The sequence below is a fragment of the Glycine max genome, chromosome 17, assembly GCF_000004515.6.
Source record: "Glycine max cultivar Williams 82 chromosome 17, Glycine_max_v4.0, whole genome shotgun sequence".
NCBI lineage: Eukaryota > Viridiplantae > Streptophyta > Magnoliopsida > Fabales > Fabaceae > Glycine > Glycine max.
In genome coordinates this window covers 6,901,032-6,925,699 of record NC_038253.2, presented here as the reverse complement: position 1 = coordinate 6,925,699, position 24,668 = coordinate 6,901,032, and the positions used below count along the sequence as shown (strand labels likewise).

Here is a 24,668-nt window from a genome sequence, read left to right as displayed (position 1 = left end):
GCCTGAAAGGTATTGTGAAGGCAGTTTTGTACCTATGAGATTTTTGTATTTGAATTTGTCAGAATCTTGACTTCATATCAAATTTGGAAAATATCTTTGGAGAATTTAATCTATTGAGTAAATCATTTTTGTTTGGAATATGATACCTAATCCATTGTAAGATTTGATTCAGCAGTTTATAATTTATCACCATAAGAGGTGTACCCCGTTCAAGTTTCGCTTGTTTGTTGATATAGAAAGCAGTGCAAAATCATAGGCTTTTGCTTTTTCTAATTAAACCTTTATCAAGTAGATCTTTAATTTCTTTTTGACAATCTTGAAGGAGTTGTTCGTTCATTCGAATTGGTCTGGCTTTGGTGAGAATTTGTTTTTCTCTAAACTCTTACTCATAAAGGAGATCGACTATATATTTTTTCTTGTTCCAAAATGCATGAGACAAGTCAGAACAAATAGTGGATTGAATATGCTGCAACAGAGATTGGATTTTCTCTTTTAATTGGGGGTTTTCCACCAATATTGTTAAAAAAATACTTCTTCTTTTAAAAAAATTGATTTGGCTAATCTTCTTTTCTAAGAAGTTTATGTTCCTTGAAATAGGTTTAGTAGAAAAGTTAAATGTAATTTTTCTTCCTAGATGGATAGTGGTTATTCCTTCCTTGGATATCTGAAGGGGGTAAAGATCTAATGAAGGGTGTTCCTAAGATAACTTCATTCTTAAGGTTTTTTACCAGAAAAAAAATTGTTTCGATCCTAAGACCTTGATTTTCTATGATTGCGCTTGATAATTTGTAATTATTTTTTAATGTTGAGTCATTCGCCGTACTCAGCTTTTCTGAGGTTTTCTCAAAGAATTTTATAGGAACTAATCCTTCTAACATACACAATTTGAATCAGCCACAATGTCTAATATGCTCATTATATCTAAAACAAAATCATTTATAATGATTCTAGTATTGATATAGATTTTTTTTATTTTAATCTTGTTGATTAATCCCATAAACTTTTGATCTTCTCGATCTTCATTTTTAACCTCCTTTTCCTCACCCTGAATCATTTTGTTCTTCAAGATGAGATAGGATGATTTAATGAATTTCTTATTGTTATCTAAGTTCTTTAATTTCTTGGCCTCAGATTGAATATATATATATATATATATATAGGTAGTTGCCTTAATTTCTATATCATCTAAGACCTTAAAAAATCATATTTAAAAATAAATATTTATTACTAATTTGAATTATATATATATATATATATATATATATATATATATATATATATATTACTATTTTTATTAGTAAGGCTGAAGTTTTTAAGATATTAATTGAACAAATGAAAATTTTGGAAAAGGATAGATAGAAAAGAATATTGTATTTATCTTAAAAAAATCTACTAAGTATTATAATATTGAATATAATATGTTTTTAAAAATCAAATTCTCAAATTATTTTATCTGTTTATTTTTTTCCAGGTAGATGGGAAGACAAAACAATATAACACATTAGCCACAAAAGGCTATTCTTGGTTAAGAATGCATATTATTATTATTATTATTATTATTTATATACATATATGACATATCATATGAGATGAATGTATTTTATATGATAGTGAGAGAAATAAATTTGGATCGTTGTATATGGAGGGTTAAGATTTAATTAATCATCTCAGTCTCATAATATATGTATGCACACACACACACATACATATATAGGGAGTGATCATCCTCATTATTCATTTCCCTTGAATGTCATGGTTATAATAAGTCATTAATCTTATCCGTTAGAATCCAAAGAAATGAATGGTGAGGACGAGAGTTATTCCTTTGTGTAAGTTGAACTTTTCTTTGTATTGAAATAGGATCACTTGATACCAAGTGGGACCGAGGTATTCTGAGAGTAACTTTAAACCGTTACACTTCAAGATAATGAATGGTGAGGATGCAAAATAACTCTAAAAGAATTATTTTGAAATAAGTTGATCCTTCCTCGTGTGTGTATGTTTATATAGTTACATTTCACTAAACTTCAACATTTGCAGAAGATAAACAAGTCCACCACAAATTTAGGAAGCAGGAAGGGGGGACGACGAGCAGGAACTCAAGGTAATTGGTATAAAATTAATTTTGTATGTTGTTATTATAATAATGATTAATGTTAATTAATATAAAATTGTGTAAAATTAGTTATAATTGTTGTTTTATAGCAATGATTAAAGTGATAACTAGTGTAAAATTAATGTGTGTTTGTTGTTATTATAATAACAATTAAGATTATCATAATTTAATATAAAAATTAGATTCTATTTTATGTGTAAAATAATAATTTTTTAAAAACTATTATTTATTAAAATCTAGACATATAAACAATTATAAAAGAAGAAAAAAAAATCAACCCCTTTATAAGATTTTTGGATATGTCACTTGATAACATTCAATAAGTCCAAGCAAATTAATGAAATTATGGTGAAAATTTGAATTGATTCATTTTTTGCAATAATATAAAAAATAATAAAATTATTAATAAAAAATTTCCTCCTCCAAGATGTAGAATATATTATCTACTATATTTTTTTATATACTATCTACTACTTGTTAAAAAAAAAACAACTTAATTATTCAATAAGTTCTTATCATGCTAGGACTTATGCCACAAGTGCTTAAATTTCAATAAATTATTGGCATTTATAAAACTCTTAAGAATTTTAGAACCCATTTGGGGTAGTTGCCAGTTTTTTATTTTGAGTTTCAAATGCAATTTTTAAAATAAAATATATTGACAAAAATGAAACTAAAATGATTTTTAAATTTTTTTTGAAACATTTTTACACTCATTTTCAAAACCAAGAAAAAAAAGATTTTGCGAAGTTGGTTTTTAGTTTAAACAAAATATAAATTCCCCATATTTAACAATGATACACTTTTTTGTTGTCACTACCACCTCCATCATCAATATTGTCACTACCACTAATATCACTTTTGTCATTGTTACCACCACACAACTATCACCACTTGTTGTCACCACCACCGCCACTAATATCACCTCTGTCACCACCAACGTCACCATTATTAGTTATCATCACCACATCGTTACTTCCACCACCATCTACATCACCACCTCCACACCACTACCACTGTGACCACCATTGATATCTTTATTGTTAATGCTAGTGTTGAAATCATCACCATCATTATTATCGTCACCACCACACAAAAATACTTTTATACTAATTTTAATACAATGTGAAACTTTCAAAATGAGTTTATTTGAAACTAATTATATTTTAAAAATTGGTTTAATTTTTTTCAAAACTAAAACTAAAAACTAGTTGTTATATTTTAAAAAAATCAAAACTCAAAATTAAAAACCATCCCAAATGACCCTTAAATTTTTTGAACAATATTTCAAAAATAAATAAATAAAAAAAAAGAACCTTATTCTCGTGTATAACAAAAACAAGGCTAAAAAGGCAAAGGAAGCACTCTAGGGTGGTGACTACAAGTATTTGTGGGTTGGATTTGACTAAAATCATTATCAAACTCGATCAAAATTTTATGAATTGGGTAGAATTTGTATACTTTTTTTACATACTCGACCAAAACTAGCTTGATCATAAACAAGTTAGGTTGAGTTGAATTAACTAAGTCTTAATATTTAAAATTATTATTTATTTTGTTAAAATTATTTTTGTTTAGAATAATAATTTGTTTTTTTTTTAAAACTTTTGTAAGTATATAATAACTAAAAACATTAACAAGAGACCATACTTTGATAATATTATACTAATAAAATTGTTAATTTTGATATTAATTTGATATTTTTATTTTAAATAAAAATAAGAGTTTATTAGTCATGCAGTCGTGTAAAATAATTTTATATCATCGTCCAATTACAAATTATTGATATATCTTTTAAAGTAATTATCATAAAAATAAATAATCTTATTATAAATGACGAATTGTGATTAAACAACATATAATTTTTTTTATACTATTAATATATAATTTTTTTTTTCTAAAAATAAAATATTGTATTAACATGAAAAACATAAATAAAATCTAAGACATGGATAAAAGGAAAAATTTAAAAAGAAAAAAAACATGAGTAATTTAATTTAATAAATTATGTGTGCTAAAAATTAATGAATTTTATATTTAATAGTTAATTTATTATAATAAATTTAATTATTTTGATTGGGTAAGGTTAGATCTGTTTTAAAAAAATATAACTAATTATTCAATCGATGATTAAATCTTAATTGAATCATATTTTCGATTCGAACACTTTAAAATAATTTAATATAATTATGTCGAGTCGAATGAGAGATTCACCATATCCTATCCGATCCGACCGTGAACTAACGCTGGTACATAAAAAACTCAAAGCAAAACAAAACCCTAAACCCTAACCAACACTGTCTTCGAATCACAGTAGCGGCAATTTGCCCAATGGAGCCCCTACGATTGAAGACCAACTACCGCTGCGTCCCCGCTCTGCAGCAGTTCTACACTGGCGGCCCCTTCGTCGTCTCATCGGACTCCTCCTTCATCGCCTGCGCCTGCGGCGAGTCCATCAAGATCGTCGATTCAGCCACTGCCGCCATACGCTCCACCCTCGATGCCGACTCTGAATCCTTCACCGCCTTGGCTCTCAGCCCCGACGACCGCCTCCTCTTCTCCTCCGGCCACTCCCGCCAAATCAGAGTCTGGGACTTGTCCACGCTTAAGTGCGTCCGCTCCTGGAAGGTACCGCACCGTATTATTCCCCTTTCATTTCTTTCAATTAATAATAATGTGTTCGTGTCTGCTAATGTGCGCGTTTGGTGTAGGGTCACGAGGGTCCGGTTATGTGCATGACGTGTCACCCTTCTGGAGGGTTGCTTGCTACTGGTGGAGCAGATAGGAAGGTTCTAGTGTGGGATGTGGATGGTGGTTACTGCACTCACTACTTTAAAGGTCACGGTGGTGTTGTTTCTTGTGTTATGTTCCATTCCGATCCTGAGAAGCAGCTTGTGAGTTAATGCTTTTATTTGATTGTGTTGTGCCAGCGAGCATTTTACTGTCTGAACCGATTGATATGTTTGTGCAAGAGTGAAGTATTAGTCCCTGTTTGTATAAACTTCACAACAAGTACTTAATAAGATAAGAAAATAAGAAGATCAAATGAATTAAACTTCTCTCACAAGTTAAAATTAACTTATGCTCATACAAACACTCTCATCTAACTTCTTCAAGAGTTGAGGTGCATAAGTTGATTTTAACATGCGGAAAAAGTTTATCTTTATTTTCTTCTCCCATTAGTGTTCATCGAGAAATTCATCAAAACAGATCTTAGATCGTAATTTTGGACCACTGATATATCACTTGTTATAATCTGAGCTTAATCGAATGAGGACTGGACTTGTTCTCCTGTTTTTCCAATGGAGAAGTGAAATACTTTTTGTGGTGTAAAATGACACAATCCATTAGTGTGAATGTCAAATAAGTGCACTGAATCTAGTGATTGATGGGGGTGGGGGTTAATAACACTGACATAAAGGAGTTGACACGATTGTTTGCTTTTAGTCCTTTTAATGCAAATCTGATTTTGTTTAACCCTACCCTATTCCTCATTTTTAACTATTCCCAATTTTTTATTTGACCTTTCTTCATTGGTGCACTCAGCTTTTTTCTGGCAGTGATGATGGTGGTGATCATGCAACTGTAAGGGTTTGGGATATTTCCAAGACCAAGAAAAAGAACTGCATTGCAACACTAGATAATCATAGCTCAGCAGTGACTTCTTTGGCATTATCTGAAGACGGATGGACACTGCTTAGTGCTGGAAGAGATAAGGCAGGCTCTATTAGTCTCCATCTTACTATTTGTTTTACTTTACCTTTTCAAATGAATATAGTCCACTGAATTAACAAAATGTTGTGCGGAATATTTGCAGGTTGTAACATTGTGGGATCTTCATGGTTATAGTGGCAAGAAGACTGTCATTACAAATGAGGCAGTTGAAGCTGTTTGTGTAATTGGTGCTGGGAGTCCTTTTGCTTCATCTCTCGATTTATATCAGCAAAATGCAAAAATACATGATGGTTCCGAAATATTCTATTTCATTACAGTTGGTGAAAGAGGCATTGTACGCATATGGAATTCCAAAGGGTAATATATGAAGATTTCTCAATCATCATTATAAATATCTCTAGTTCTATGACATTTTGCATTAGTTACACTTAGCTTGGGTTTGCTTAAGCTTTTAAAAAAGTGATCTTAAGATAGTGTAAAAAAGTGATTTGTTTTTTAAAGATTTTATGTAAAGCAGAAGTTATTTTTTGTTTGGTGGAAATTATAAATGATTCTTTTTATTTTGAAATATGATATTTTTTAGATTCTGATATTTTTCAAAAACTTAAACTTACTAAAAATATTAAAAAGTATTTTTTTTTCCAAATAAAAGTTGTTTTTTAATGAAAAAGAAACAAACAAGCTCTTATGCAATGATTCAGGTTAAAAAATTGGAAACAGAATGTGTTTGCCACTGGATATTTTTTCTTATGGGGGCAGCTTGTACATATTTTAACACACTTAAATTTCTGATTTGTGATGTAAGTATACTGAAAAAAGTGAAAGATCAATTTCATAATTGCATCAATCGAGATGGAATTTATGCACAACCGCATTAGTTTTTTTTTCTTTTTTCTATTGACAGTGCAGGTTGCATCTTTGAGCAAAAAACTTCAGATGTTACAGCCGGCATGGATGAGGATGGCTCACGTAGGGGTTTCACTTCTGCTGTTATGCTTGCCTCAGATCAAGGATTGCTTTGTGTAACTGCAGATCAGCAGTTTCTGTTTTACTCTCTGGACTTCACTGAACAGTTGTTGCAATTAAATCTAACCAAAAGACTTGTGGGATATAATGAAGAGATTGTAGATATGAAGTTTATTGGGGATGATGAAAAATTCCTTGCTCTTGCTACAAATCTTGAACAGGTATGGCTGTATGGGGATGTGCATTTTTATCTAGAAATTCGTAAACTGTTGTGATTCAAGTAGAGTATGGCTTTTTTAGCAACCCAGTCAATATGAACATATCAATACTGAAACAAAAAAGCTAAGCTTTCTTTACTGCAGGATATTGTTTTTGTTTGGTGCACAATTTTGTGGTGTTTGTTCTTGTCACTTCCCTCAATTTGATTTAGTGTGTTCTTGAAGTAAATGTAACTAGTGCTGAATATGATGATTGTTAATGATCCATGCCTATGTTTATATGGATGGAAAATAGTGAGTGTGGTGCGCCCTTTTTATAATAAATATAAAATTTGGGGATGAGATTCCACTGATAGAATTTGAGCTGTGATGTGACATGAAAAGCTCATTAGTTTTTTAAGTTTGCTTTGTCTTTTGGACAAATGCCATATGTTTAGAGCAAGAAGGATTAAAATATTTTGTTGGGTGTCCATTTCCGATTTTGCAACTGTCAGTAGAGCATTTTACAATACCTCACAATCTTATATTTGGATAAAACAACAAACATATTTTATCCTTTTCGAAATATTATCTAATTGTTGCTTCTTAGTGAATCTAATCTAAGTGATTCAACACACAATTGTGCATTTTTATCAAGAATAAGAACAGTAAAAAAGAACAAAAATGAAATCTTAGCAGTATGTTGCAAAAACTTGTTCTATCACAAGAGCAAACAATATGTCTTAATATTTTGAAACAATGATTATCAAAAAAGAATAAATGAAACATTGAATCCTGTTAATGGTTGATGAATATAAAAACTTCAGCATTGATTCTTCAACCTTCAATTTGTTGTGTTTTACATTCTATAGTCTAGCAAGAATGTTGTTTAAGATTTTGGTCTTTAATGTATAAACCTACTGGAGCTTTGCAGATTCGGGTTTATGACCTTTCATCTATGTCATGTTCGTATGTCTTATCTGGTCACACTGAAATTGTTCTATGCCTTGACTCCTGTGTATCAAGTTCTGGGAAACCACTGATTGTTACTGGAAGTAAAGACAACAGTGTAAGTTTTCTCCCCTTTGATCTCAACATTGTTGTAAAGTCTTTAAATTTTTTTCTATGGGAAAAAGTGTTTGAGGTGCTTCAGTTCAATGTTACATGGTTAACAACGGGTGCTCTATTGAGTTCATAATATGTGTGTAGTGCACTATGTTCAAGTCTTGTACATAGGAATTAGTAATCACACAACAAATGTCTACTTGCCAAATAGGTTAGGTTATGGGAACCAGAAAGTGCAAACTGCATTGGAGTTGGTATAGGTCACATGGGAGCTGTTGGAGCCATTGCCTTTTCAAAAAGAAAGCGAGATTTCTTTGTTAGTGGCAGTAGGTAAGTATTGATGTATATATTTCAATTTTGATTATTAATTGAAAGAACTTATCTATTTTTTTACTCTCCACAAGTTCCTTTACTTTGGATTCCCTTTATCAGGGTTTTTCTTATGTTCAATCTTTTAGTAATATTTACTATCAAATGAAAAGAGCATTAAAGTTGTAACATCAAATGTGTTATGCCAAGGGTTTTATATCTATTCTCAAATCTCAAATATAATGTTACGAGGGAAGAAGACAATAAGTAACCTTATCTGTATTGCTAACTTTTTCATCTTCTATTCTCATAATAGCATTTTATTTAACACCAATAAGAAATTTGACTTAAACTAGTTAGAAAGCAGCTTCCAAATCTTTTGGTGTTTTGATTGCTGTCTTCCACTTTTCCTGGTCTGCAACAGTGGTAATTTGATTTTAGAAGTTAATAATGTCATGATTGACCTTTTGTGTGTTGTCGTCTCTTTTAAAGATAGTGGAAGCGGAAACACCTGCAAGCTTCCAATGGTTACTAGTATAAATGAATTCACCTCAACTTGTTTCAGCATTGGAATTAATATAAGAAAATTTGTGCTGAATTTAATCTCCTGTTCCTTCCCTTTTGTTTTCCCTGAATCCTGCAAGGCAGCTGCATTTATATAACTTTATTTAGTATTTAGATATTCTGCTAGCTATGGGCCACTTTACCCAAACATTACAATTTGGCCTTCCTGTTCATTCTACTGTATGAACTGAGTATTGTAATGTTACCAAGTTTACTGTTTAATGGATTGATTTTAAACTTGCTGACTTTTAGATAGTAGTGTTTAAATTCATTTCTCATCAATCTTTGTCAATGTTTTTTCAGTGATCATACTCTTAAGGTGTGGAGTATGGATGGTCTCTTGGACAATATGACAGTGCCAATTAATTTAAAAGCAAAAGCTGTTGTTGCAGCTCATGATAAAGATATAAATTCTGTAGCTGTTGCTCCAAATGATAGTTTAGTATGTAGTGGTTCTCAGGTTGGTAATTATATCTGACTTGCAGCTTTCTTTGGGCTTTTAAATCAAGTAATCTTATTATTTGCAGAAAAAAGGACTGCCACCTTAGTTGTATGTTTCTTGTTTTCTTCTGGCTTCCAAGTGAAGAAAGAATAGTCACTAGCTACTTCACTGGCCTTCCTTCCTTTATCTTTCCTTTTATTTTTGGAACATTAGTGTTTTCACTGTACTTATCATTATTATTATGTTTTACTTGTATCCCATCAGGATCGTACAGCTTGTGTTTGGAGACTTCCAGATCTAGTATCTGTAGTTGTATTTAAAGGTCATAAAAGAGGAATTTGGTCAGTAGAATTTTCTCCTGTTGATCAATGTGTAGTAACAGCATCTGGTGATAAGACAATAAGGATATGGGCTATATCTGATGGCTCCTGTTTGAAGACATTTGAAGGACACACTTCAAGTGTGTTAAGAGCATTGTTTGTTACTCGTGGAACACAAATTGTTTCTTGTGGTATGAGGCTATCTGTAGCTGTTTTTTGTTTATAACATTTTGATTGCATGTTTGATCAACTTAATGTTCAGGTGCTGATGGCTTAGTAAAGCTGTGGACTGTAAAAACTAATGAATGTGTTGCTACTTATGATCATCATGAAGACAAGGTGCCAGTTGATCCTTTGATATATTTATTTTCTGATGATTTTTCTTTCAATTCTTAATGTCATACTTTTTTTACTTTCTAGATGTATATACCTGGAAAAACATGGTTTAAATTTGTTGCATGCTTAATGTTCTCCATAGGAGAGTTCTTTTATTATTAATAAGCTTACGTTTTGATCTAATTAGCTTTCAGCCAGTGAATTATATCAATATCAGTGATGCCAAATTCTATGTGGTGCTGAACATTCAAATTATGCTTTCCTTGGTCACATGCTATTTCTGAACTTTAATTAATTCTTTAAGAGACTTGAAATGAAGGTGAGGAGGAGTCAAAACCTCACTTTCTCTCTCAGCTTTATTAGATTCAAAATGTTACATATATATAGGATACAAAAAAGAGAGAGGAGAGATGACAGTGACATCTCACTGCTGCCTTCTGAATAAGGCTTACAGATTAAGCTACCAAACAAAGCTAAAATACAAAAGAAATATTCAACATTCAACACTCCCCCTCAAGCTGGAGCATATAAATCATATGCACCAAGCTTGGAACATATAGTCTGAATTCTGGGTCCTCTTAGGGACTTAGTCAAAATATCCGCTGGCTGGTCATTAGAACCAATGAACTCAGTGACAATCTCCTTGGACAGAAGCTTCTCTCGAATGAAATGACAATCAATCTCTATATGCTTAGTCCTTTCATGAAAGACTGGGTTTGAGGCAATATGAAGAGCAGCCTGATTATCACAATACAACTTCATTTGCAACTCTTCACAAAACCTCAATTCTTGCAGAAATTGTTTAATCCACATGAGTTCACAAGTAACCATAGCCATCGATCGATATTCAGCTTCTGCACTAGACCGAGCTACAACCGTCTGTTTCTTGCTTTTCCAAGAAACAAGATTTCCTCCAATGAAGACACAATAGCCTGATGTAGACCTCCTATCCATGGGACAGCCAGCCCAATCAGCATCACAATATCCTGATAATTGCGTATTACCTTTGTCTTCATACAACAACCCTTGTCCAGGAGCTCTCTTAATATACCTCAAAATACGCATGACAGCATTCCAATGGTCCAAATGAGGATTTTGCATAAATTGGCTAACCACTCCCACAGCAAAGGAGATATCAGGTCTAGTGATGGTAAGGTAAATGAGTTTTCCCACAAGCCTCCTATATCTCTCGGGGTCAGGATAAACTTCACTTTGATCTGCCATGAGCTTCAAATTAGGATCCATAGGACTTTCAACAGGTCTACAATTTTGCATACCTGTTTCTTCTAAAATATCAAGGGCATACTTCCTCTGAGAGATCACAACACCATCTCCTGATTGAGCCACTTCAATACCAAGGAAATACTTCAAAGATCCCAAATCTTTGGTCTGAAAATGACTGAATAGATGCTCTTTTAGCTGGCTGATCTTAGTAGCATCATTCCCTGTAATCACTATATCATCAACATAGACCATTAGATAAACACATTTTCCAGGAGATGTATGACAATAAAATACAGAGTGATCAGCTTCACTTCGTTTCAGTCCAAACATGTGAACAACATGACTAAATTTACCAAACCAAGCACGAGGAGATTGCTTCAACCCATAGAGAGATCGATGAAGCTTACACACAAGGCCATACTCCCCCTGAGCAACAAACCCAGGTGGTTGCTCCATATAAATATCCTCCTCAAGATCACCGTGGAGAAAGGCATTCTTAATATCAAGCTGATGGAGGGGCCAGTGACGAATAGCAGCCATAGCAAGAAACAGACGAACAGTGGTGAGTTTGGCGACAGGAGAGAAAGTATCACAGTAATCAATGCCATATACCTGTGTGTAGCCTTTAGCTACCAAACGAGCCTTAAGCCGATCAACCTCACCAGTGGGCCCAACTTTAACAGTGTAGACCCACCTACAACCCACAGGGGTCTTACCAGGGGGAAGAGGAACAAGCTCCCAAGTACCATTATTTTCAAGGGCCTGCATTTCATCAATCATAGCCTGTCTCCAGCCAGGATGATCAAGTGCCTCACGGACAGTGGAAGGAATGGCAAGGGAAGACAATGAACAAACAAAGGAACTGTATGAAGGAGACAAACGGTGATAGCTTAAGAAATTATAAATAGGATGAGGATTACGAGTAGAACGAGTACCTTTTCTGATGGCAATGGGCCAATGTGAATCAGAATGAGGAGAAGAAGTGGAAGGAGAGGGCGGATCCATGAGTGGAGGACTGGTTGAAGAAGGACGAGAATCACTAGGAGAGGCTTTAGGTACTGAAGATCCAATCTGCCTTGTCCTGTGTTGATCTGTAGTCAGAGGTGGTAAGATGACTTCAGGTGAATTTGGTGAGGAAGATGGAACAATACTGACATTTTGGCCTGAGTTATCTAGGGGATAAGGAGAAGGAATAGGAAGAACTTCCTGAAGAGATGAAGAATGGTCCACGGAGGGTGAAAAGAAAGGTGTGTCTTCAAAGAAGGTTACATCTGCAGACATGTAGTATCGTCTCATGGTTGGAGAGTAGCATTTGTAACCCTTTTGAAGACGAGAATAACCCAGGAAGACACATTTGACTGACCTAGCAGAGAGTTTATCTAAACCAGGAGACAAATCATGAACAAAACAGGTACAACCAAACACTTTAGGAGAGACATGAAATAAAGGATCATGAGGAAAGACAAGTGAGTGAGGAATTTGGTTTTCAAGAGAAGAAGAAGGCATCCGATTTATTAGGAAACAAGCAGTAAGCACCGCATCTCCCCAATGATGTATCGGAACATTCGAATTTAGCATTAGGGAGCGTGCAGTTTCAAGAAGATGACGATTCTTCCTTTCTGCAATACCATTTTGTTGTGGTGTGTGAGGACATGTGGATTGATGTAGAATACCTTTGGAAGACAGAAAAGAAGAAAGATCATGAGAGAAATACTCTTTAGCATTATCACTTCTGAAAATTTTAATTGTTTTTCCAAATTGATTCTCAATTTCATTGTAGAATGACACAAATATAGGCAAAAGTTCAGATCTGTCTTTCATTAAATAAACCCAAGTACATCTGGAGAATTCATCAATGAAGGTTACAAAATATCGAAAATCAAAAGATGTAACACGACTTGGTCCCCAAATATCAGAATGAATGGTAGAGAAAGCCGAGTTACATCTTTGTACAGTTTGAGGAAATGACGACCTGACATGTTTTCCTAGTTGACAAGACTCACAATCTAAGACTCGAAGATTCTTAAGACTAGGGACCATCATCTTCAATTTTGATAAACTTGGGTGTCCTAGACGATCATGCAAAAGTTTGGATTTTGAGATTGCAAAACAAGACCCAGGTAGACTGGATTCCAAATAGTAAAGTCCTCGTGATTCATGTCCTTCTCCAATCAGTCGCCCCGTCCCATGTTCCTGAATAACAAAAGAATTAGCAGTAAAGGTTACTGAACAATTTAACGAACGAGTTAATTGACTTAGTGAGATTAAATTATAGGGACACTGCGGAAGGAATAAAACAGAGTTTAATTTCAAGGAAGGAGACAATGAAACTTGACCACTTCCTTGAGACGCAACCTTGGAGCCATTAGCTACAGTGACGAGGTGAGGAATTTTTGGTAAGGAAAAGGATGAAAAGGAAGACTTATTACCAGAAATATGGTCAGAGGCACCTGAGTCGAGTATCCAAGGACTAGGACCTTCAATTGATTGAGAGATACAAGCTGTTGAAAAACAGGGTACAGATGAGGATTGAGCTTAGTTGCTGGGTCTCTCGGATTTGAGCTTCAAATACTCCTGATACTCCTCATCAGAGAACTTAGACTCTGCTTTCTCTGATCTAGAAACCTGTGCAACCTTGTCAGGAAACCCATGCAACGAATAACAATTCTCTTGGGTGTGACCCATCCTCTTGCAGTAGGTGCAATGAGGACGTCCACCCCTTCCATTGCGGCCTCCTCTGCTGTTGCGACCGCCTCCTCTACCACGTGATGCAACCATTGCTGACGTCTCTACACTATCAGTAGGATTTTCATTCTTCGATAAGTGAGGCACACGGAGAAGCCTAGTGATGAGAGAATCCATGGATGGAACCTGATCCCCAGCGAGTACTTGATCACGAACATGATCAAAGTTTGAGTGTAAGCTTCTCAGGATAAGGACCATGTAAAACTTGTCCAGTTTCCTGTTCACTTCTTCTAATGAATCAGCCACAAGAAACTTTCTCAGCTCTTCCACGGCAGCCCGAGCCTTACCCACATGAGCAATCATGTCATGGCTGGTTTGCTTGAGGGCTGTAACCTTCATGGTTGCATCAAATAAGCTCTGAATATCATTGGCAAAAATTTCTTGAGCCTTCTTCCAAAAGGAACGACACGTTTTAAATGATCTAAGGATATCCAAAATATCCGGCTCAACTGATTGCCATAACACAGCACACAGTTGATAATCAAGCTTCTCCCATTCGGCTCTTTTGTCACTTGAAACAGAATCGGAAGCTTTCTCCAAGTGGTCATGGTGTCCTTGACCAAGAAACCAAAGTTCTACGGAAGCAGACCATGAGGGGTAATTTTTCCAATTGAGTTTAGCAGCTGTGATGGTTGGAGTCCCGGAGAAGGAGAAAACAAGTCCAGGGCCATTTTGACCCACAAGGTGAAACCCTAAGGGAGCAAAAAGGTGGAGAGAATAGGGCTGTTGCGTTCCAGGTGACGAAACTGGAAACTAAGGGCTGGAACGGACTCAGGAGAAGCCGACCAAGAGAACGGCGGAGGCGCGGCGCGATTCCGGCGCCGGGACAGCGACGCGTGGACTGCACGCGCCGGAGGACGCGCGGGACGGTGGCGGCGCGTGGCTGCTCCGTTGCCGACGCGAGTTGGCCGGCTGGCTCGCGCTTCCCAAGGCGAGCCTAACCCTGGCTTCGCCGGAGAAATGGCCGCCGGAAAGTGGCGGCGGCGGCGGCAGACGGCGGCGGTTGCGACGACGGCGGGCGACGGCGGATGACACCTGCTCTGATGCCAACTTGAAATGAAGGTGAGGAGGAGTCAAAACCTCACTTTCTCTCTCAGCTTTATTAGATTCAAAATGTTACATATATATAGGATACAAAAAAGAGAGAGGAGAGATGACAGTGACATCTCACTCCTGCCTTCTGAATAAGGCTTACAGATTAAGCTACCAAACAAAGCTAAAATACAAAAGAAATATTCAACATTCAACAAAGAGTGTGTACTGTCACTAGTGTGTAGATTATATTTTGGCAATGACACATCTTTGGTTTTCTTCTTGCTCTCTAAGATAAGATAGTTTATATAATATAGCTGGTCATCACATATTTAAGTACACAATTAACCATTAATGTAAACATTTTAGCTGGTTTGGATCTTAAAAATTAGTTTGAGACTGAGTAAGTATCTAAATAGACTCTGTTCTGTTATATACCAAGATTCTTGTTTTATTCATAACTTTTCCCAAAATACCCTTGCAACTATATGGTTTGTACAAGGTTCTCGTTTCCACTTTTCCCACAAAAAGGGATCATTTATTTAAAGCTTAGAAAAATGGCATCCTATGATACACTTGCAACTATTTTTAGAGTTATTTTCCCCCCAGAAGATACTATTTTTAGCTACTGAGCAAAGCACTAAAACTGTTTTTTCTTTTAAAAAATTACATAATTATAATAAATTGTAGAAAACACCTTTTAATTGAATAGACACTTTCTTTGAAAAAGAGCCTAAAAACAGGTGTTGAATTTTCCCAGACACTAATAATTCATTTTTCTCTGCCCTTTTCTTTTGCTGACAAAATTTGGCCTGCAGGTTTGGGCCTTGGCTGTAGGCAGGAAAACAGAAAAGCTTGCAACGGGTGGCGGAGATGCTGTTGTCAATTTATGGTTTGACTCCACTGCAGCTGACAAAGAAGAGGCTTTCCGTAAAGAGGTGAGTTAAACCAATCGTTCAATATCGGTGACCTCATAATAGCATGAAAGTTAAATCAAAGGTCATGTTTCATGGTTGTTCATAATGATGGCTAAGATCTACAATTATTCCTTATTACATATTGCTCCAATTTTTCTGTTGCTGTTTCTATCAATTTAAGACAAACAATGAAGGACCAAGATCAGTCACAATCTTGGAAGTCATCTGAATGAAACATCTATCACTAAAATTTAAAAGTCATTACATCCATTGTTTAATTGTCGTGCATTTGTGCATCTTGCTCATTTTTTTCTAATGTCAACCATCTTGCAAAACGTAACAGGTGTTTAGGATGTTTTTAACTGTAAATCAGCAATACCTTAATGATATATTAAATTAGATTATCAGGGTGGTTTGTACATGTTATGTTGCAAGATTGAAATCATAGTTTACTCTTGTAGCAAAGTGGTAAAGGGTGGTGTAGGGGTTGGGTCATAAATCTCCAAGTCTTTCCAACCATTTAATGACGCATTTTCTACTATGGGTTTGCCTTTTCTGAATATAGTGGTGTTACGTTATTGATTATTAATTTTCACAATAATCTCTTGCTGAGTTAGGTTGTTTTACAGAGTCTATTATATGGTTTTGCAAGTGATATAACCTTGGCATTAAGTGTATGATCCATATAAGGTTATTTTTTTGGATTTTTTTTTCTTTTCAAAAGCTCAAAAAGCTGCAACAAAAATAATTGTTTCTTCAAAATAAGCCAAACCAAACGCATAACCAGACAACTCATTCAGGCATTTTTTTAAATTTTATTTATAACATATTTAACTTATTTTAGCGACATGGAGTATTTCAAGCAAAAGCATTACCTGTGCCATATGTGTAATTTTTAGGATTTTCTTATATACTCCTCTCTTCCAAATCACAAGTGCTCTTTGTGTTAGAAAGTATTGTAATGTCTAATGTTGATACAGGAAGAGGGAGTTGTGAAAGGTCAAGAGCTAGAGAATGCTGTCTCAGATGCTGACTATACTAAAGCAATCCAAATTGCATTTGAACTGCGCAGGCCTCATAGGCTTTTTGAGCTATTTGCAGAACTTTGCAGGTTAGCAATGGTTTATTTTGTTGCCTGCATCGTTTTGGCATACACTTGACTAATATTTCTGCAGGAAGAGAGAGGCTGAAGATCATATGGACAGAGCACTTAAGGGCTTGGATAGTGAAGAACTTCGTATATTATTTAACTATGTTCGAGAATGGAATACAAAACCAAAGCTTTGTTATGTTTCTCAGTTCGTGCTTTTCAGAGTTTTCTGCATCTTTCCTCCAACAGATATTGTTCAGGTGCTTTTTTTACTCTTTCAAGTTTTTAGAGGTTTTGCTCATCTAATCATGCATTTCTTGCATATTATGATGATTAATGACTGAATTGCTCAGGCTGATTATTGAATATGGTTTTGAACTTCTTATACTTACTGGTTTTGTCATTCTGCTGTCTGTTTTAAGACTGCATATGCTGCTTCAAGTATTTAGTTAGACATTGATATTGATTCTATTATTTGGCCAGATTATATTGTTCATTCTAATGCAAATAAAAAAATCTTCTAGAAATATATGATAGTTGGCACTAGTCAAACTGTATTGATGTTCTTCAAGCTGATATTAAATTGAATTCTGATGCTAAAATTTGGCCATGCATTAACTTTTTATTTTTATATTTTTGCAAGGGTTTTGGCCTATTGTGCGTGTTAGTTAAATTTCTTGGGGGAAAGGAAAAACCACCATGTTTAACTGACATTTTTTTTGGGTCATTTCAGATTAAAGGGATTGGTGAATATCTTGAAGGTCTTATCCCGTATAGTCAAAGGCATTTTGGCAGGATAGATAGACTTGTTAGAAGCACATTTTTGTTAGACTACATTCTATCAGGAATGTCTGTTATTGAACCACAAGCTCAACTGACAGAATCAAAGACTGAGTTACTGTTGCAGTCTGAAATTGGCATTCCAGATCCGGACAAAGAAAATGACACTAATGAAATTACCGCTTCAAAGAAAAGGAAATCAAACAAATCAAAACATGGTTCCCATAAGAAAGTTAAGAATGTAGCTTACAACAAGGTCGAATCTATACAATTACAGGCATAGGATTGGTGCTTTCATCGTCTTCTCATGTATACATATGTTGGTTGATCGATGGAAGAGCTGTTTTGATTCATCCAAATTTTGAAATCTTGCTGTCATTTGATAAAATGTAAGCCGAAGTATTGCTGTCAATTAAGAAGATGTAAGCATAGCCAGCCACTGTAATTGTATCAGTATTTATTCTTTCATGTAGGTTGGTTTTCCTGTCCTGCTCATCACGTGGTATAGAAATGTTTCTTCAGCTGTCTTAACAAAAGAAAGTTATTGTGAGAGACGCTGAGGCGCTGCAAAGATAGCATGAAAAGGCAATCGTAGTAATTTTGATCCACATAATTCTTATTATGATCAATTGTCAATTCCTTGTTCTCTAACTTCCTTTTGGTTTGTCTTAGCTTTCAAATATAAGCAAAATCCGTATATTTCAAAAGGGTGTAATATTATTTTTCTTCTGTTCTGAATGTGTTGTGCGTGTTCTCAACAATATCGTGTTACCAGCTTTATTTGTTTCGCCGTTACTAACTTGGATAGAAACTTTTGTCGAGTGGTTTCGTGGTTCTAGTGCTAGCTAGGCAAAGATTCTAATGGCCACGGTGCGTGTCCTGTTTCATTAACATTGTACTGGCATAGATGGATAGTATGAGGGAAACTCTATTGCTAAACTTGGTATGCAGATAGCAGTTACCATTAGTTGAACTCTTTTAGTAGTTGAAACCTTGTGATATTAAAAATTAAGTGCAACTTTTCTAGAATTGAAAACTTGTAATTCTAAAATTTAATTTTTATTTTATTTTATTTCATATTTTTTTAACCACCCTAATTAGGATTTTTTACTTTATGATGGGATTTCAAGGTATTCTTTTAAGATTTAATTGTTTGAGTTGATTATGAGATTAATTTTGGGTCTGAGATTTAGATACACTTGAAAGTTTTTTGTCTCTTTATTTTGTCAGGATTAAATTTAGGTCTTTCTCACAAATTCAAAGTGAATAGTCAAAGATATATTTTCATCTTTGATGTCCTAAACCCACGCGTAGTTCTTAGTAATTTTGCATTATAAGTAATTGATTCTGATATACATTTATCATAGCGAGGAATAACTTTAATTGTCCTCGTGTGACTTGTACTTCACAATTTATGTAATACCATTTATGTTCTGTACTTCATTTGCATTGCTATTGAATTGATACACAGCAGCTCCCACAAAAACCAGACATGTCCGAGTCGGAAGTAGCAGGTCAGAGGTACCGTGTGGGCTATGCTCTCCAAGGCAAGAAAGTCGAAAGCTTCATTCAACCCTCACTCCTCGATCACGCCAAACAACACAGCATCGATCTCGTCCAAATCGACCCCACCGCACCCTTACAACAACAAGGTCCTTTCCACTGCATCATTCACAAACTCCACACCCAACACTGGAAAAACCTCCTCCAACAATTCTCATCCAAACACCCAAACACCGTAATCATCGACCCTCCCGAGCTGGTGGATCGCCTGCACAACCGGGTTTCAATGCTCGACGCAGTGACCCACTTACAATTTTCCCTCGAAAACGCCACCATTGGGGTTCCAAAGCAAGTGGTTGTGAACGAACCCAAATCCTTCGATTTGCACAAATTCGAAGAAGAACAGGGCTTGCGGTTCCCGGTGATTGCGAAACCGCTGGCGGCTGACGGCGGCGCCGGCTCTCACGAACTGTGTTTGGTTTTCGACGAGGAGGGACTCCACGCGTTGAGCGTTCCCATGGTGCTGCAAGAGTTCGTGAATCACGGCGGGGTCGTGTTCAAGATTTACGTTGCTGGGCAGCGCGTGAATTGCGTAAAGCGCAAGTCTTTGGGTGACATAACGGAAGAGAAGCTGAAAGTGTTAAGGGGGTCGCTGCCGTTTTCTCGTGTGTCGAGTTTGGGGGTTGAAGACGAGGGTGGCGGCGCCGTTGAGGACGCTGAAATGCCTCCGCAGAGTTTGGTGGGTGAGTTGGCGAGGGGATTGAGGGAGGCATTGGGACTTAACCTTTTTAACGTTGATGTCATTAGAGATGGTAAGGAACCGACAAGGTACCTCGTTATTGATATCAATTACTTTCCCGGGTATGCGAAATTGCCCTCTTATGAGCCTTTTATCACCGATTTTTTGTTGGACATTGTACGCTCCAAGACTGCGTAGTGCGTAGGCAAATAGTTGAAAGTCCGAGGATGATCGATGATGTTATTACACATTTACACTGTTGTCTAATCATTTTTGTTATGCTGTTTTAAAGTCCTTCCTCTTTTGTATGTCGTTTTCGAGAATGATATTGATTGGTGGTGTTACTTGATAATTGATATTGCACCTGTTATATTTGATTTGGGGTGTTTTGATCATTTGAAGTTTCACTAGTCTCAACTGTAGTGTCCAGTGCCCTTGCATAAAACTTGGTTTGGAACGAGGATGTTAAATGTACCACATTCATTTTTGCTCGGATAACTGTATTGGTATGATGAATCCCTTGCCTTCGCTTTGGAACACTCCAAAACCCACTGAATTGATATTTTTCTAAGATAATTTCTCGATTCATTTTTAAAATATTTGACAAAAAAACATACTAGTCCATCTAAATGCAGAAACCTCATTTTTATTTTTAGGAACAGTAAATTCCAGTCTTATTAATCCTAGGCATCGTTTATTCGCCTCTCGAGTTTTTTTAATGGTCAAGAGTCTTCTAGACCTTGTCTTTCTTGATAGTACCTCAACTCGGAGTTCCTTCAGAATCTGGTTCTATGCTTTGCTACTTTATGCATAAGCTTTATTCTACTACTCCACCATGAATTTTCATTCGTCTATAATAAAAAAGAAAATAATCTTTTTGCCATGTTGTCTGCACTTAATTGAACAATTCCACATCCCCCAGGTCGCGCCTGCCATACGGATCTTCAATTTTCTCCGGTTTTTTTCGGCCACGCTTTAGGCAAGAAGATGTTCCATCACGCATTTATACATTGTAAAGTAAAATCTGTAGTTGAGATTAATTTGGACACACATCTTGATTGATTAGTTTAAAATTAATTTTGTCAAAATCAATTCTACTAATTTTAAAACAAAAAATATAGAATACCCTTACACTTGAGCTTCATATTAGTCAAGGACACGTTATATTTTCATTTCAAGATAATAAAGTCGAATTGCAAATTCACCAAATAAAAAGAAGAAAAAAAACAAATATATTACAAAAATAGGACTTCGGGAACAAAACTTGTGAAAATATCATGCTATTCACTTAATTGTATTGGGGAACTTTCAAACATTCAAATCTGCTTTATAGCATTCTTACACATTTAATAATGCAGTACTACTAAATACAAACCGAGAAGATAACAAACCATAGCTGGCATTTCAAATATTTAGTTCACAGAATGTGAATACTCTCCAGCTAAGTCCAACCCAAAGTCTCAAGTGAAGGTGCTCTTCGATAAGAAACTGATTAAGAATAAACAAACAAACAAACGGTTGTTTTCGTCATCATTCTTTCTATATATGAAAGAAATCATGCAGTGGCAGGCTTCTCTTCTGTTGCTGCCTCTCCGCTAGCAGTTGCCTTAGCACGCTTAGCTTCATAGTCTTTAACGGCCGCTTTGATAGCATCTTCAGCAAGCATGCTGCAGTGGAGCTTAACTGGTGGAAGTGAAAGATGCTTTGCAATTTCACTGCAGGACATTGCTTATTTGCCACATCAAGATCTCAACAACAAACCAGAACTATCCATCATGAAAGCATAACCAAAACTATAACTATTTTGCCATGATGCCTAAAGAGGATACGTTTATCTGATAAAATATGTATCTGATTCGATTATTCAAAATTTTTATAGGGTACCATATATACACATATAAATATGTATACAAATTCATAAAAGATAATAAATTTAAAACGTACTTCTTGGATATTACTAAATAAAATAAAAATTATAAATCAGTCTTGATAAATCACTTCCCATCGTCTACAAATAGGAATAATATATTAATATTAATCTCATTCCTTTCTTGAAATTATCCTTAAAGAGGACAATTTCCTTTGTTGATTCATCAAGGGACAGTTTTCTATGTTTTTAATTATAGATGCTTCTATGACTTGAATAGTTGTATGTAGTAATTGAATTTTCACAACATTGAAGGCTTGGATACTTCACATATATGTATGTGTGAAATATCCAAGAGTATTGGTATAAAATGCATATTGGATGCAGATATATGAAGTAAATTAAAGTGTTAGTGCTTGATAGACTATCTGGCAGTACTAAACTCCTAAAGCCAGTACATAGCAAAGGACAAAAAAAAAAAGCAAAAAAAAACAGAAGGTGTAAGTAATTCTGAAATAAGCTACAAGCAGAGGCAAAAGTGATCAGCACATACTTAAAAACAACACATCTTCAATCACTACCCCATCGCTCCACAAAGGTTTTTCTTTTATACAAAACGTAAGCTGTGTTCTGTTGTCTTACCCAGAAGATTAGCACAACATAACAAACATAGATGAATATAGTATATAAAAGTTACTGTAAAAAAATATAAAACTTTACCCTATCCAGTGTTATACTGTTATCCAATGCATCATCAAATATCATATTATGCGACATTGTATCTTAGAGAAACACTACATAAGTGTATGTATAATGTTATGTATACTTACGTATTTTTTATAGTCAGAACTTCCTCCATTTGCCTTCCCTTCACCCACTCAGTAGCTGCATATACATACAGATACATCAGAAACAAGCTCAATGGTGAAAGAATAGAACAAAATGAAGATCAGAAAACAGAGAGCAATGTTCGTTACCGACGGAGGAAGAAGCAATGGCGGAGCCACAGCCGAAAGTTTTGAATCGAGCATCGACGATTTTTCCGGTTTTGTCGTCGACCTTAATCTGGAGCTTCATCACATCGCCGCACGCCGGGGCCCCCACCAAACCCGTCCCCACGCTCGGGTCGTTCTTGTCAAACGATCCAACGTTCCGGGGGTTGTCGTAGTGATCCACAACCCTCTCGTGGTACAGCCTCGCCGGAACCCTAACCCCAAACAACGTCGTTTCCAAAACCCTCTTTGCGCCCACTCTCAGCATGTTGATTTGATTTTTCCCTTCACCCGACACGAGAGAGAGGAATGCCACGAAAATGGGAAGGAAAATAATAACAACTCGCTTATTTTATTTTGTTTTTTTTTGCAAGGAACTAAATTAATTTAATTAATAAAATTGTGGATATGAACCGCTAACTAGGAAGATGCTTTGCTTAGAGTTATTTTGGGCCTATTCTTAATTTCAGAATGGGCTGGGCTCTTCCAAGTCCCTAATGGGGCTGTTGCTATGCGCACTCTGACAATTGCTGATACACCCAGCAAAACAGTAAAATTTCATTTTCACCCTTCCATAAAACTGATACGAATTGATGAATCCATAAGCCCAATGCGAATTGTCAATCTATAAGTCTCATATGGATTGGTAAATATGTAAACCCAATACAAATTGGTTAATCCATAAGTCTCATATGAATTGTCCAATCTGTATATAACCAATTGATTTAATAGGTCAATTATGTTATAAAATAATTAATATCGTTATATATAAAAATAAAAGTTTTAATATATATTTAATGCACATGTAAATTTAGATAATAAATTTTATGACAATTAATTTTGATCTAATAATTAATTTGTTTACATGTATGATTTTTATGAGGGCAAAAAATGAAATTTCATAGTTTTTCTGGGTGTACCACCAATTATGATGGGTGTGCATAGCAACAGCCCCTAAGTGCCGTTGTTTCCTGCACCCATTCTAAAATTCAAATAACGCTCATTCTATAGAATTGCAAATGCAGGAAGTAGGTTGTCATGGGTCCAGAATTGCAAATGTTTGTTGACCAAAAGAAAAAATAAATGTAAATGTTTTATTAAAAGGGTGACTTTATGACTTCTAATAGTAGTATAGAGCATCGTGATGAACAAAATGGTAGAAACTAGATAGATGAAAAATAATGATAATTTTAATAATATAACTAGACAAACAAGAACAGTGATTTTTTAGATAAATTTGAGAAGGAGATAATGCACCAACCAGTAAAATTCTATAATAGATACTAAATTTGAGTGACAATTAGGAGTATACGAAGTTTTTTTTTAAGTGATAAAATAGAAAGACACCTTAATACTATTAGATTATGACTATTAGCAAAAATCCACCTAGAAGAAGTATACAATTTTTTTTTATGCGTCCGAAAGGTAAAAGCAGATTACAAACGAAGTCTCACAACTCCAGCTGCATCAGCTAAAAATGACAGATACAACTGGGTTGGACAAGATGGCCAGACTAGAAAGGAATTATCAGAAGTAAAGGTTTAATTAAGTATTTGGGATGCTATATATTCATGATTTTCCACGTGTATTAAAACTTGTATGTTCCATTCCTGTTGGTTAACGTATCAAGGTTACAACAAATGAATTTCATTGTGTATATCATCACACCTTAAGGCCATGTCTAGAGAAGTACAGTGGTAATGGTCCAGATCCAGCTGGAATTCATCGTCTAATTGTTTATAAAAAAGCTCAATTATGACTTTTTTTTTTATCAATAGCTCAATTATGA

The 24,668-nt window shown here is 35.2% G+C and overlaps 3 protein-coding genes across 4 annotated transcripts; 2 read left to right on the top strand and 1 right to left on the bottom strand.

The window, feature by feature from the left end:
• Positions 1-4,334: 4,334 nt before the first annotated feature.
• On the top strand, positions 4,335-18,386 carry LOC100783244 (transducin beta-like protein 3). Of its 2 annotated transcripts, XR_419043.4 has the most exons (15): positions 4,335-4,744; positions 4,828-5,010; positions 5,663-5,833; positions 5,934-6,148; positions 6,696-6,978; positions 7,889-8,023; positions 8,231-8,349; positions 9,196-9,352; positions 9,599-9,845; positions 9,917-9,993; positions 15,810-15,929; positions 16,889-17,019; positions 17,084-17,258; positions 17,732-18,167; positions 18,252-18,386. XR_419043.4 is itself a non-coding variant. In XM_003549573.5 (14 exons), exons 1-14 carry the CDS (start codon positions 4,448-4,450, stop codon positions 18,059-18,061), a joined length of 2,640 nt encoding a protein of 879 aa, XP_003549621.1. In that variant the 5' UTR covers positions 4,335-4,447; the 3' UTR covers positions 18,062-18,386. The 2 variants fall into 2 exon arrangements, 1 of the variants encoding a protein (XP_003549621.1); XM_003549573.5 differs by having other exon boundaries at positions 17,732-18,386.
• An 849-nt stretch (positions 18,387-19,235) lies between these two features.
• ITPK2 (inositol phosphate kinase) lies at positions 19,236-20,395 on the top strand. The gene has a single exon (NM_001250537.2). The coding sequence runs from the start codon at positions 19,271-19,273 to the stop codon at positions 20,216-20,218; it is 948 nt and encodes a 315-aa protein (NP_001237466.1). The 5' UTR covers positions 19,236-19,270; the 3' UTR covers positions 20,219-20,395.
• Positions 20,396-21,427: 1,032 nt separating this feature from the next.
• Positions 21,428-23,193, bottom strand: LOC100526856 (uncharacterized). Its single transcript, NM_001248146.2, has 3 exons — positions 22,865-23,193; positions 22,718-22,772; positions 21,428-21,735 (listed from the first exon to the last, which is right to left on the bottom strand). Exons 1-3 carry the CDS (start codon positions 23,145-23,147, stop codon positions 21,576-21,578), a joined length of 498 nt encoding a protein of 165 aa, NP_001235075.1. The 5' UTR covers positions 23,148-23,193; the 3' UTR covers positions 21,428-21,575.
• Between the last annotated feature and the right edge of the window lie 1,475 nt (positions 23,194-24,668).

What these genes read in the sequence shown, in the direction of transcription:
- LOC100783244 (XM_003549573.5), top strand. Translation starts at nt 4,448, where the DNA reads ATGGAGCCCCTACGATTGAAGACCAACTACCGCTGCGTCCCCGCTCTG. An exon ending in CCGATCCTGAGAAGCAGCTT is followed by an intron (nt 5,011 to 5,662) that starts GTGAGTTAATGC and finishes TGGTGCACTCAG; the next exon opens with CTTTTTTCTGGCAGTGATGA. An exon ending in CGCATATGGAATTCCAAAGG is followed by an intron (nt 6,149 to 6,695) that starts GTAATATATGAA and finishes TTCTATTGACAG; the next exon opens with TGCAGGTTGCATCTTTGAGC.
- ITPK2 (NM_001250537.2), top strand. Translation starts at nt 19,271, where the DNA reads ATGTCCGAGTCGGAAGTAGCAGGTCAGAGGTACCGTGTGGGCTATGCT.
- LOC100526856 (NM_001248146.2), bottom strand. Translation starts at nt 23,147, where the DNA reads ATGCTGAGAGTGGGCGCAAAGAGGGTTTTGGAAACGACGTTGTTTGGG. An exon ending in CATTGCTTCTTCCTCCGTCG is followed by an intron (nt 22,773 to 22,864) that starts GTAACGAACATT and finishes ATGTATATGCAG; the next exon opens with CTACTGAGTGGGTGAAGGGA. An exon ending in GTTCTGACTATAAAAAATAC is followed by an intron (nt 21,736 to 22,717) that starts GTAAGTATACAT and finishes AATGTCCTGCAG; the next exon opens with TGAAATTGCAAAGCATCTTT.